Below are 14597 nucleotides of genomic sequence, written 5' to 3' on the forward strand. Positions count from 1 at the left end.
TACGAGGCTGAGGGCAGTTCTGTCTGCTGGACGGTGACATTTCTCATTGTAAATAACTATCTGGTACCTGGTTTTCTGCATCAGTTCCTGTGGCCTATGCCAATGTGACTTGGCATCCGGAAATAGACACTGAGCATCCAGAGTTTCTAAGCATACAACGCAGATGGTGACAAGGTTAATGGCATGTCGTGGAGGCCCTCTGCAGGCCACAATTTCTATGAACTGTGCCTAGGCTTCTTAAAAATATGTAACTTAGCTTTATTCACATGTGAGAAATGCAAGTTCACGTCACTAGCTATTTAGAAGTTTATACAAGACTACTCACATTTTGAAATGTAGACACATTATTAGTAAGACCTACTTTGTGTTGTTTTTGTACCTTTTCAAGGTCAGTGAAGGAGGATATTATTTATCCTATAAACACTTATATGGTTCAAGGTCCTGGACACTGTCCTAAGCTCTCCCACTTCCTAGGTCTATGACCCTGAGCAAGTTACTTCAAGTCTCTGTGCCTCGGTCTCCCCATGTATAAATCCAGCACAGTAACAGTACTTACCCTCCATATTCATGGTAAAGATTAAATGAATTAGTAAATGTAAATGCTTAGAACACTGTCTGGCATGCAGTAAACACCAGGTAAGAATTTGCTCTTACAATGATTATTATTACTGTTTTCCAGACACTAGGACTCCACCTTACATAAATTTAGGAGGTTTGGATAACTCTTCCGTGGCAGCACAAGAATTTGGATCCAGGCCTTCTGGCTGAGGTACCTGTGTTACTTCCAGTACCTCCACTTTTAAGAAATAAATGCGAGCTATGGGACTGCCGTTCCAGTGTCTCATCATTGAAAGAGACTGTTTTCTAATATAAATGCTAAAATTGCTGAAAAGTGAGCAAAGCCATAAACTTTTCAGCAACAAAAGCAAAATGATAACATCAGCCAGCAAACCCAGCCTGAGACAAACAGGAAAACCCAGCCTTGACCGACCGTGGTTCACAATATTAAAGATTATAATAATAACTCCAGGATCTTTCAGGAAGAGGTTAGGCTAGTAAATAATTTTGATGCTGTCAGAAGTATATTTCACACAGTTATAAACAATCTATGACTTTTTTTTTTTGCCCAAAGGTAAAGGTGCTGCCTCAACAACTTCATGAGTTGTAACAGCACACCCAGCATGATATTTACTACTGTCTTTTTTTTTTTCCTGAGGAAGATCTGCCCTGAGCTAACATCTGCTGCCAATCTTCCTCTTTTTGGTATGTGAGCTGCTACCACAGCATGGCCATTAACAGTGGTGTACGTGCCAGGGAACTGAACCCGGGCTGCTAAAGTGGAGCATGCCAAACTTAACCACTAGGCCACCAGGGCTGGCCATCAATCTATGACATTTTTTAACCCCTAAGAAGTATGCCTTTTTTTTTTTAATTAACTCTGTGCTTTTTGTCTTACTACAAAATAGCTTTAAGTTTCTGACCAAAGTGAAGCTCTTACTCTGAGGTCCACACAGCCTGAGATAATTTGTAAATGGGAGTCAGTGGCTGGTATGTGTCCACGAACCATCTTAAATTATATAAAATGTTGCATATGTGTGCACATTTAAAATTTTCTTTCCGGGGAGAGGCTCTCTAGATTTCCCCAGCTACTGAGAGAAGTTCCTTGCCTCCTGAAGGTGAGGAACCGGGGGCCAGGGTACACAGGCTGGGCAGCCCTGGGGAGCGCGTGGTGGGACGCAGGGGTCTCCCTGTTCCCACGTCGCATCTGGGCACCTATCTGGAGACCCACTAGTCCAAGACTCGCCAAGGGTACTGCACGGAGCTAACACTGATGGTGACAGAGAGACTGGAGCCAATCAGTAGCCAGCCCTGTCATACTGCCTAATGCCGAGAAAAGCAACGATGAAGTGAAGTCCGTGTCAAGGCAACTATACTCAAAAGAGGAGTTGTGTGGATTTTACCACTCTAGAGTTAAAGTTACAACATCAAAGACAGTTTTAATTAAGAGGCATTTGAAGATATGACTGTATTGTAGAAAATTTGCTTTTTTTGAGAAGCACCGTAACTTAGAAGAAAGGAGTTGGAGCCTAGATTCCTTTTATTAAAGATTAACCACATGATTTTGAGGGCTGAGCTTCATAAAGCCCAGGTACAGCATGCAGTACATGAAAAGGAGCACAGACTCAGCCTCTGCTCAGGGCCGAATACCCCGCGTACATGCAGCACGAGGGGTCCCAGGGGCAGAAGCACCGCGCCCCATGTGCCCAGCAGCACTCAGCTACAGGTTGGTTCTGTGGTCAGCCTCTGCCCCTCCTCAGGGGTCTCAATTCTACTTACGAAATGAGACTAGTGATATCTAGAATGGTCAGAGCATAGAAAATGCATTCAATTAGTTATAGCACAAAGTCTAGCGCATTATAGGCATTTAATATTTATTGAACGAATGGATAAATAAAAACGCCGAATTTCAGAAAGAACAGCATCATATCAACCCAAACCACTAATGGAGAAAGAAAATGTATTTATCACTTTTTATTAAACGAAAAGGAAATATACTAAGAAATCAGCAGTTTTTGACTTGATAGTATAGTTAATATTAGAAAACATATTTTAGTCGTATGTAGCCTAGATCATTGAATATAATAAAAACACAACTGCCCCACTGCCATTATTGTAGTCTGAATTCTTCATTTCTATCCCAGATTTTTTTGTGTTTACTCCCCATCTTCTTTGTTTCCAGTTCTCTCTCCAGGATAATTCCACACTAATTATTCTCCTTAAAGCGCTCTCTTCGCCACCACATGGCGCCGGAACATCCTTCCTTCTCCCTCCGCGCCTTTCTGCCTTTCATTAGATAACATGCCTGTTCAAAGCCTTCTGACAAGCGTCCTCGCCCTACCTGTCAGTTCTCTGTTCTCAGCCCCTCTGACTCAGGGGATTTCATCTGGGCTGTGCAGATGTTTCAGGCTGGATCTTACTAAGTCTGAACGCCTATGTAAAATTGTGTACATGTGAATTTGTCCTGAGAGATGATCCATTTCAACAAGTGGCCAAGAAGACCCAAGAGGCACAGAGGTGAAGACCCTTCCCACCTCAGTTAGCTCTCTCCTGTGCCTTCTGCTGAGGGGCAGGGGGTGTGCTCCTTCTGGACTGCGGCAGGCAGTCCTCTCACTCGTCCTGTCCTCTGATAAGGGAACCTTTCCTTCAAGGTTGGCTGAAGACCTGCCTCCCCCACAAACCCCATAACCGCCCTCTACCCCATCTCCAGCTCCTCTGAAATCCCAGGCAAGTGCTGCTGCACCACCACATGACTATGACGTGCCCTCCAGATTTCACGATGCAGTCTGCTCCTCCTGAGGGAATTACAGGCAAGTTCCTGTAGGATCCTTCCATGCATCTCCAGCCCACAGATGAGCTCAGAAGTGAGGAAGAGGAACTCTGTGCTGGGCAGGCCATGTCCATCACAGACTTACAGCATTTCCTTCCACAACTACCTTGCACCGTCTCTCCTGAGTTCTCTAAAGCAGGACTCTTGAAGTCAGCATTAAAAATAAAACTAAACAATAAAAAGAACACTTCTCCAGGGCCCCCCTGTTCGTGCACCACGGGCCAGCAGATGTTCTCCCCAATCATTTTGGAGGAGCCGTTCTAAATGTGTGCCTCGAGCTCGTGGCCCATGTTGTCTCTGTGGGGTATCTTTTGGTTGTGAAATATGATTAGTTCTGGGCAATCCTACCCACCTGCGTACTCCTCTGGCCCCCACTGTGAACTCTGCTTTTGAAATACCACCTCTGCCCTGGCTCTGAGTACGGACATGCGGTAACAGACGTGACTTCCTCTCCTTTGAACCCTGGTGTGTCAAATCATAAATCCTGAATGTTACAATTGCATTAACAGCAGGTCAGGCAGACGTGATGAAGCGAATACAGGGTCATCAATATATTAGCTGCCAGATGGAAAACCATTAAATGAAGGGGAGACAGGAAGAACACACTAAAAAAGCCACAGATCTGCCTTGAATGTGGTCCCTTCAATTTGCAGGAACATTACCATTATCATCAAAGGTCAAAGTCAGTTACTGGTAGAAAAATCAATAAAGTTGGGGGAGAGATAGAGGCCAAATAGATAAATTCATGACATGTCTTCTGTACTGCAGGAACTTGGTATTTCACACTCTTGGGAATAAAACTGGTTGTCAGTAAATTAGATCATTCATGTAGTTTCATGTGTTCCTGCTATGAATAGGTTTTAAAGAATTATATCACTGCAGGATAGGAAAAAAAGAGCAAGGAGAGACTTTAAAATTGCATCTGCCTATTAGTCTTTATCATCTATTTTTTGGACTCTTAGAATTTGGTGTTTATGTGCTTGTTTTTAAAGAAGACAATCCACGAGCATGTTCCACCTCTCCACGGCAATTACTGCAGATGATCAAAAATCTCTATATGGGCAATCTGAGGACATCAGTTACAATATGCTTATGGCATATACTGGAAAAGAGATTATAATTTTTTAATATGAACATCATGGTCTGAACATATTACTCTTAACGTGATGTTTACTGTCTTGCCTGAAGGTTAGATTAAAAATCTTTGCTCACTTTTTCTCTCTCCCCCTGCACCAATAGCAGAGATGCAGTTTTTGAGTCCAATCTGTAACCCACTCCAGACTGGGGAAGGCGCCATGCACTGGTGAGCAGGGCATTACGCAGAGCCCTTCTCCTTTCAGGCCCATTGGTCGTCTACTACCAACTGGTTACATTTGCCATTTCTTAGCTGACAACAGATATATTTGCTCATTAGCACTTGATAGGTTGAATGTTGCTGAAGAGGACTGCTGACAATTCAGCACCATTCAAACTAATTCTGAAGGGGCCAGAAAGTGACATCTCTAGAGGCATTTTTCTTCACAGAATAATCTCCCTCAGGGAGAAAGGGGCTGAGAATGAACAAGGGAAGCCAGCCCAGGGGCCACACATAGGACTTGGGAGTTTCAATCTCAACTTCAGCTGGCTGTCTGGTCACATTAATCTAGAGGTCCTCAACTTTGAAAATTCAAATAAATTTAACTTTATGTTCATGCTATCTACAAAAACATAGGTTGCCATTCAAGGACTCAGTAGTATTTTGTATATTTTATGATCAAATTTTCACATATATTTATAAGAGCTGCTAATTTCAAATTACTGTGAAATTTATTATTTCAGATCGGTTATGACCCTAACTCTAGAATGTTCTGAAAGCCACTAGTATGGATGTAAAGAACTAATGATGCATTCCTCTAAAGGCATTGATTAGTTCAGTTTGGAGGCAGCCACGACTGGACATAGGGGTCCTGGACACATATCCTTGTTCTGTCCCAGATGGGACAGCTTGAGCCAGGCACCTGCTTCCTGAAGACCTGAACAACTCCTGTGCAAGAGCCCGCTTTTTGCCAAGTTCACGGTGGCACTCCCTGTGCGATGTTTCTTATGACTAGCAAATGACCTTGGAAGGAGACATTACTAACTTCATTTCAGAGAAGGAAACATACTTGGAGGTCAACCAGGTGTAGAGTCCGTAAGTGATGACCTGAGACTGGGGACTCTACGCATGGTGCCACCCAGGTTCTCACTGAGGCTGTGGGGATGAGGAGGATAAGGCTCCGTTTCAGCCACACTGTCCAACACCACCAGTAACGAATAGCCAAATGAAGCTATTTAAATCAATATTAAAACTTAAAATTCCGTTCATTTGCAGTAGATACATTTTGAGTATTAGTAGCCACATGTGAATAAGGGCTTCCATATTGGGTAGTGTAGATAGAGAAAATTTCCACCATTGCAGAAAGTTCTACTGGTAGTCCTGCTCAAATGTTGGCATCTGGTCTCTGGGTACAACCACCTCTTTTCCCATCCTGTGACTCATGAACTGAACCTGGCCTCTATCCTTTAGCTCCTTCTCTCTCCTCGTGGCCCTTTGAACACCTCTGGCCTCCCTGCCTCCAAGCCTAGAATTTCCAACCATGGCTCTCTTGGCATCCTTGATTCCCTTGCTCCTTGACTTTCTGTTAGGCATCTCTCTGCCAATCCCTAATCATTGGCAGGTCACATCCTTTTGATATCCCTGTTCCTGCTTCTGGGATATAATGCATCACTGGTAACAATGCTAAAATAATAAAATGGAGAGAATGTACACTTTTCAGCCCTAACTGGGTCCTCTCTGCCTCTTAGCACTTCTTCAGTTCACCTTGCACTGATTCACTAACTCGTCCCTGAAAACCTCAGATCTCTCATGATCCTCATTCTCCACAGATGACCTACCTCATAGTCGGTGGGTAAGACAATACAAAAAACATGCCATGAACTTCCCCAAGATGTTTCTCCAGCTTCCCTTTGATTTTCTTTAATCAAAGTGATCCACCAACTGCTTTCCAGCCAGGAGTACTAATTTCCTGCTTTCAGATCTTTGCTTGTGATGTCTCTGTCATTTAGAAGTTCTCCTCCCAATCTCACCTCTTCCACAAAGCTGTTTTTGGATCATCTCATCTGAAAGTAACCTCTTTCTTGCCCAAGTTTTCTTCGCATTTTCTCTGTACTTCTTGCAGCAGTTTTTAATTGGTGTTGCATGTACTAATGTACAGGTCACCTCACATCCTCCCCACTAAACCACAACCAGTGTGAGAGGGGGTGCTTGCTGGATTCAGCTTGCATCCCCAGCAGCAACTAGCACAGGTCTTTATATAGAGAGTATTCAGTATCTATTAATTGAATGAATATCTATATATATATATATATTTTTGCAAATGTCATATTAATTCCTAAGGTAGATTTAATCCAATAATTAATTAATGAACACATTTCTTCTAATGATTTCAACATGAAGTTCTAACTAAACAATTAAATTACCAGAAGTTCTGACGGGAAAACAAGAGTGTATGTGTTAATGACTAGAACTGCAATAAATGGTGCTACAGCAGTGTGTGATATCTTTCTGAGGGAGGTTGAAGCAGGTGCAAAATGCTAGAGAATGGGTAAAAAACCAAAGAAAGACAGCAAAGCTGAAATAAACTTACCTTGAGTAGCAATATAATGATTGGGTCGATGATAACCCTAAAAATAAATGAGAAAGAATATTGGACAAACTTAAAATCAATAAGCAGCAGAGAAGTCACATGCTAAGTTTGCCAAAATGAATGCACATACAAATAGCAACAGCCCCACCATCCGAAAGTTAAACCACCACACCTAGTGCCACTGAGTTCCCCTTGACAAGCGAAGGTGCAGCAATATGAGAGTTCTGACGCTTGCACGGGGGTGTGAGTGACGTGACCATACACTGGCTATGAGATGATGGATGAGCAATAAACACTAACGACTTATGGATTCTTTGAAATAACATAACCACAACTCTGATTAGAGTGCAAACAGACCGGGAATATGCAACAGAATTTCATTTGTGTTTGAGATGTTGTTGGCAATGTGCCAAAGCTTTAAGACCTATTCGGTTATATCAGTATAGACAGTTATGTCAATAATACTACTAACTATCATTCTTAAACCCTGCTAATACCATGCCATGATGCTATAGCCTGGGCCAGGAATTTAAAAAGGCAGAAATTTTGCAAGACCCCTTATTATGACCCTATAAGAGGAGGGAAAGATGATAATTGAGACCAAAGAACGAAAGGAGAAAAGAACATTGTAGATCAATATCTGCGAAAGAGAAAGCCAATTTAGAGAAAACTACACACAGTAACATATATCACCAAGGACCTCAATACTTTCCAGTTCTATACCCTGAGATTACCCAAAATACTGTGTCCAAAGCCAGCTGGAACACAGAATAAAGAAACTTGAAGAGGAAATACAGATTTCTCAGACAACTTAACCGCATACCTGTTAGATTTTGCTCTTAAAGCAAGCTGACAATAATGAACAACCAAGGAAACACATCCTTTTTTTTTTTCTTGAGGAGGACTGTTGCTGAGCTAACATCTGTGTCCAACTGCCTCTGCTTGGTATGTGGGACACCTGCCACAGCATGGCTTGATGAGCAGTGTGTAGGTCCGCATCTGGGATTTGAACCCGCAAATCCCAAGCTGCTGAAGTGGAGCACATGAACTTAACTACCACGCCACTGGGCTGGCCCCGAAACACATTCTTTTATACAACTGACCTGCTGTAGGTCTCAAATATAGAATCATGACATGTACTAAAGAAGATTATTTAGATGATTCCTCATTTCTTGCTAGCTGATAAGCTCCACAAGGCAAGACCCTGGTCCAACTTATTCGCTGTATATGTCAGTCCTAGCAAGGTGCTAGGAGATAGGAGGAACTCATTTGTTAAACTGAAACAGTCCACACAGTCCGTGAATTACCTACGTCAATGACAATGGTCATTTCCCAGTCCTCATCTAGTTGACCTATGAGCGGCAGGAACACAGTTAATCCTCTTGAAATACCTTCTCCGTTGGCCTTCAGGATACACCCTTTCCTCCTTTTCTTCCTCCCTCCCTGGCTCCTCCTCCTCTTTCATTTGTTCATTCTTCCCTTTCATCTTGATGGTGACTTTGGAATGCTCAGTTCTTGGACTCTTTCCTCTATCCATACTCACTCCCTTGGTGATCTCATCCAGTCTCCTGACCTTCCATACCACCATCTGTGTAACGATGAGTCTTGCATTCTAACTTCCAGCCTGGGCCTTTCTCCTGAAATCCTGATGTGTTATCAATCGCCTCCTCAACACCTCCACTTAGATGTATAATATATATTCAAAGCTTAACACATCTAAAACTAAATTCCTCATTTCCTCCCTATTTCCCACCGGAATCTGCTCCACCCTCACTCCTTCTCAGATAATGGTAACTCCATCTCTTGAAAACATCCTTGACCCCTCTCTTCCTCCTATACCCCTTAGCCAATCCGTCAGCAAATTCATCCACTCTGCCTTCAACAAAGATCCAGGATCCTACAAATTCTCTCGTTCCAGTGCACCACCTGGGCCAAGCCACCATCATCTCTCCGATAGCTTCCACAGCCGTCTAGCAGGTCTCCTTGCTTCTACTCGTACCTACCTACAGTTATTCTCCTCTCAGCTTCCAGATCACGTCACTCGTCTGCTCAAAGCCCTCTAATGACTGCCCATCTCACAGCAAAGGCTAAAGTCCTTACGATTGTTCACACTGCCTGGCCCCACAACCTCTCTCGCTTCATCACCTATGACTCTACCCCCTTCACACCACTCCACCAAAACTCACCTGCTTGTTTTGCTTCAAATGCACCAGGCATGCTCCTTAGTCAGGCCTTTCGTGAGCTATTTCTCAGCCTATAATGCTCATTCCCCAGATATCTACATGGCTCAATCCTTCATCTTCTTTGTTCAAATGTCAGCTTCTCAGTGGAGCTGACTTTAGCCACTCTATTCAAAATTGCAATCCACCTCTAAGCCTGGTGCTCCTATTCCCCCTTTATGGCTTTTATTTTCTCCATTGTACATATTACCTTCTAATACCATATGGAATTAACTGGCTTATTTCATTTATTATCTATTTCTCCCGATTAGAACCTCAGCTCCACTAGGTCAGAGGGTGGTTTTCTGATTTTAGTCTGAATTATTCACAGTTACAACTCCAGTACCTAGAACAGTACCTGACCTATGACAGGTGCTCAGTAAGATCTTACCGACGGTGAATAAAGGGGCCCTGAATATTGACTCTCTTCTCTGTTAAAATTGAAACCGATTAATCTGATATTTTCATTACTTTTGTGTTTCCTTTCTCTGTATCTCTACGCGCTCATTCTTTAAAGCTTAGTTCAAATGACCTCCTCTACAATGCCTACTCTGATCACATTTACTCCTTCAGGCAGTGATTCATCAAACACTTATTATGTGCTTACAATATTTCAGGCACGTACAGGTACAGGGGATACGAGGATGAGTAGGGCACTGTCCCCATGCTCGAGGACCCAGGAGGGGTTGTAGGAGCTGGGACTGGGGCATGAATATCTCCCAAGAGAAGGAGTGTCATAGAGAAGATGTTTCTTACTTCAGCTTCTAAATTGGGAGGCCTTGGGGAGACGGTGACAAGTCTTGGACACCTCTGAGTACTCCATTCCTGTAAGGTACTCATTAAACATTTGCTGAATAAAGGAATAAATGCAATGCAACTTAGGAAGAAATTCTGCTTAAATAAAAAAAAATCTAACTTGGGTTGGGTTGTTGTTGGTCATTTTCAAATGTAGGGGTCTTTGTTTGAAGAACAAGATATAAACTGTTCTTCAAATAATCATCCCCCAGGCCCCACTCTCAAATCTATAAATAAAAATGCCACATCTTTCCAATTAGCACTAAAAATAACATTCTTATAGTTATTTTTAGATAACTTTCAGAGATTGTGTTGCTAGTACTTTTAGTAGCATCTGAGTAATACTCAACCAAGACAATAAAAGAATCCACATACATGGATAAAGCCCGTCCACGGAAGTATTGATGGACTAAGAAACAGCGTGAGGTCCAAGCACAGTCTGCCTCGGGAACTACAAAGGAGCTGAAACCTGCTTAATGTAAACTTGGGGCTTGGAGGTAACAGCAACTTTCCCTTGATTTTCAGTCTGCTTTTGATTTCGTTCATTCTTTCAACTGAAAACATGCTGTCTCCTAAAGAATTTATTCTAATGTAAGGCATTAAGTTAACATGATGCAGAATGAACAAAGAAGCAGACTTCAATAATTAAAGAGTCTACATATTTAATGACATGTCTTGCGTGCATCAGAAGTCCTGGTTAACAGCTGCAGAGTACTTTGAAGGCAACTTAAAAGTGCAGTGATGACAAGAGATTGCAAATCATCGAATTAGGAATTAAAGTGTTTTGTCCTATTAATATGCAAACATTTTTTTAAGTGCCAAATAATCTAAGTTATTGACAAAAAATGGAAATAACATCTTCTTAGTCCACATAAGAACGGGGCAGCAAAGAAGACACAGAATGTTACAGAGGAGTTCACCAGCCCATAGGCTGACATATCTTCACTGTAAAGTTCTGTGGTGTATGGGGCAACATTAATGTGTGTTTGCTTCTGGAGTTGGACCAACGTGTGTCCACCAATCTCATAGTGGACACACGATGTGGTATGTGTCAGAATGGTTGGGTTTGCTGACAGTTTCAAAATACATACATCGATATAATTTCCATTGATATAGTCTGAGTTGGTGTCTCCTTCTATCGTTTGCAGCCTCACCCGGGAATGATCATCTGCAAAGAAAAAGGAAAAGAAAACAACAATTAGCAAAAGCAATCCGTTGGGCTGCTCAGAGCTCCCGGATGTAAGCACACTGCAAGAGATAGATCATCCACATCCACGCTGCTTCAAAGATAAACCAAGAACTAAATACTACAGACCTTCTACACTTCCTATTTTGCTATTAAGACTGGGAGGAATTTATGAGTCTTTGCATTTTACAGTAAATCTCATTAACTTATTCTTTGATCATTTACAGACGTCAAGTGTTGGCAGAGGTCTGAAATTCCTACGTAGAATTCTGTGAATCACAAGAGAATCATTTCTTGGGTTGGAAGTTTAGCAACTTCACTAAATCAGCATGCAAGCCCTGAGACTTTGAAGGTTGCCCATGACAGCCCCCCTGACAAATGATGGTTATAGAGCATGGCTCAGCGTCCTGGGAGGTGCAGACGCAGTTCTAACCTCAGTCATGGTCCCTGAGTTCTCTAAGCACTCCTTCTGCACCAGAGGGCTCTGGCGGGTAGAGCAAGGCTGTCCCCTACCAGCCATGTGGCTACAGGCCACTCAATAATGCCACCAAGCCTCACCAAACTGGGCTGTTTTAAGGTTTCACTGAGAACACAAATTGCCAAGCATGATGTCTGATACACAGCAAGTGCTGCAGAGGAGTTGTGACTGTGGTGTGACTTCATTATACTTCAATTTTTTTCTGAATGAAAAATTTTCTCCGCAAATACTATTGAGACTTCTCAATTATTTCCTTGGAAATCTGTATTTCAAAAAGGAAAGTGCTAAAAGCCCTATAAAGGCAGGGTTCTCCCTGTTTTGCTCACTGCTTACTCCTGACCCCTAGATTAGTATCTGGAACATAGCAGATTTGCCCCAAAATATTTTTTAAATCAGTAAAAAGTGAAACTTTTGTTTTTTAAAAAAATACTTCCTTTAAAAAATTATTTTCCTAAATGAATATTCTTTTTAGCAGAAGAACCCTCCTTTCAATTAAAGCTTACACACAAACCCAATATTTGGGACAGATAAGAGGAGCCACTCTGAAAGGGAGGCACTCGAGGTTTCTGAGTGGTGGCCTGGGGAGAACACTTGCAACACTCCAACGGTGCTGGCGCAGTGGGCGGCCCTGCCACCAGCCTGCTACCTCTGTCCACGCTTCATTTGGGATGATGGGGGTGAAAGGATGTCCTCAGTTTGAGCCAAGTGCCAGCAGACCTGCAGATGACAGGCCATTTTGTCTGCAGTCACTGGAGGAAGCTGATTTGGACCTGTTCCTTGGCTTGACGTGCTAATGGGTGAGTCAGCATTTCTATTGGTCCCTCACATTCAGCCTCCTGTGGGAGGAATGTTGAGTCTGTTTTCAGCAGTGCAGGCAGGAGGAAATCTGCGTACCTTCACTGGTGGGACTTTACACTTCTGTCACGACAGTCACATTATTTCACGTCAGGGCCTTACAAGTAGTCGGGGCTCTATCAGTTTACCTGGAATGTGGTCACACATTGGGCCAGACAAGAGAAAAACTTGGAGGAAGCCCTGTCTTTCTGTTCTGCTCAGAAGAGAAGATGGGTAGTGGCACGCGTGGGAGCTCCAACGTCAGGTGTGAGGTGATTTGGGGCAACTTACTTTATCTTTCTGTGCTTTAGCTTCCTTATCTGTACACTGGGGATTAGCAGTGCCTACCTCATGGAATTATTGTGAGCATGACTATAAGACACAGAAAGAGATTAGAAAAAAGCCTAGGCTAGAGAAAGTGATGGATAACATCAGTTGTTGTTATCAAGTGCTGTGCAATAAAGCCCCACAATTTTCTTCTATCTTTATAGTTGATGCCCAAAGAGACAACAGCAACCCAGAAATGGACCCATATGCAGTCAAAATTTTTCCTCATGGTGACCTGCTTTAAGAACTAGTTTCCTAGAATATATTTTGCTTAAAACCTGAGGCTCCCTCTCCATATTTTGCCAGGCTGTGGGGGAGGTGAGTGGTCGGGGCGCAGGGCACGCGTGGATTGTGGCGGCTTTTGTATTGTTAGGAGACCCAGCACATACACAGTTATTTCAGAATGGAGCTACAGGCAATTTCCCTGGTGAAGCCATTTGAGCTTTGAGAATGAGAGATGCTACAAGAGAGCTGATCACGGCTCTTCCACAGCACCAGGCTGTCCGTCAGCTCCTCTGAAGGGAGGGTAGGTTTACCTTCCTGTGCTCCGTGACTCTCCCGGGCAAGTCTTAAACAGGCAGGCGCTGCCTTAGAGTCTCCCAGTCTTGGAAGCAGGGCTGTCTTAGATCTACTGGACCCCCTTGTCAGAATCCTCCCTCTTTCCTACTTTATTTCTCTTAGGACCTCAGGATGATGCCGCCCACTCCCCAGGATTTACCAGCCTTGGGCTTCCCAAATTGTTCTGGAATGTTCTTGTTAGTGACTTCAATCTCTCATAAGACTGCACTCTCATCTCACACAAACTGCTTTTGAAACAGTTCCCCATTACCCCCTTACTATTCAGCCGGTTACCCACCCCTCAATTTTTTTAACTTTGCTGCTACTTCTCCAAATTTCATTGCTTCGCTCGCTTAATGAAATTGACAAGACAAATGTACAGCATATTTCCTAAGAAGACTAAGCTTGTTTTTATTTCTCTTTATACAGATGGTAGTATCTTTTTGTTTATTTTAAAGTTGATTCTACCAGATTATAACCTCTTGTGGTCAGAGAGCACACGGTGTCCATTCTGAATATCCCTGAGAGCACCTTTCCCCAAGGCCACAGTGCCCACCCAGGGGGCTCCACTCCCAGCGCAGCCTGCACTGCCATACACAGTGGTCCTGCCTAACACACCCCAGACAAGCACAAAGATTTAACTCTTCATCACACTAACGAATATGGTGACTCGACAGCCACTATCTCAGTGGAAGAAGCGGCAAGCTGTGATCAAGCGAGGCTCACTGGGGCTTTCCAGGGTGCCGGTAATGGTCCTGTTGTAGACCTGGTTTGTGTTTTTTGGGGTTTTTTTACAGGGAAAGATTCACCCTGAGCTAACGCCTGTTGCCAATCTTCCTCTTCTTTTTTTCCTCCCCAAAGCCCCAGTAGGTAGTTGTATATCCTCACTGTAAGTTGTTCTAGTTCTTCTACGTGAGCCACTGCCACAGGATGGCAAGTGACAGATGGGTGGTGTGGTTCCACAACTGGGAAGCAAACCCAGGCAACCAAAGTGGTGAGAGAATCACGCTTTAACCACTAGGCCATCAGGGCTGGCTTGGTGAATGGTTTTATGAGTGTTTGCTTTACAACAATCTATTAAATTGTATATGAATGTTTTATACCCAGGCCAGCGGCATAGTGGTTAAGTTCACGTGCTCTGCTTTGG

General features: G+C 43.2%; 1 protein-coding gene across 8 annotated transcripts in view; it reads right to left on the bottom strand.

Moving 5' to 3' along the window:
* The window catches only part of PTPRM (protein tyrosine phosphatase receptor type M), a 779977-nt gene that overhangs the window by 68477 nt on the left and 696903 nt on the right, over positions 1 to 14597 (bottom strand). For all 8 annotated transcript variants that reach the window (XM_044773425.2, XM_070513580.1, XM_044773424.2 and 5 more), the window contains 2 exons: positions 11159 to 11235; positions 7054 to 7090 (listed from right to left, as the gene is read on the bottom strand). In XM_044773425.2, coding sequence (XP_044629360.2) covers positions 7054 to 7090; positions 11159 to 11235 — 114 coding nt within the window. The remainder of the gene's footprint in view (positions 1 to 7053; positions 7091 to 11158; positions 11236 to 14597) is intronic.

Source organism: Equus asinus, chromosome 7 (assembly GCF_041296235.1).
Source record: "Equus asinus isolate D_3611 breed Donkey chromosome 7, EquAss-T2T_v2, whole genome shotgun sequence".
Classification (NCBI taxonomy): Eukaryota; Metazoa; Chordata; class Mammalia; order Perissodactyla; family Equidae; genus Equus; species Equus asinus.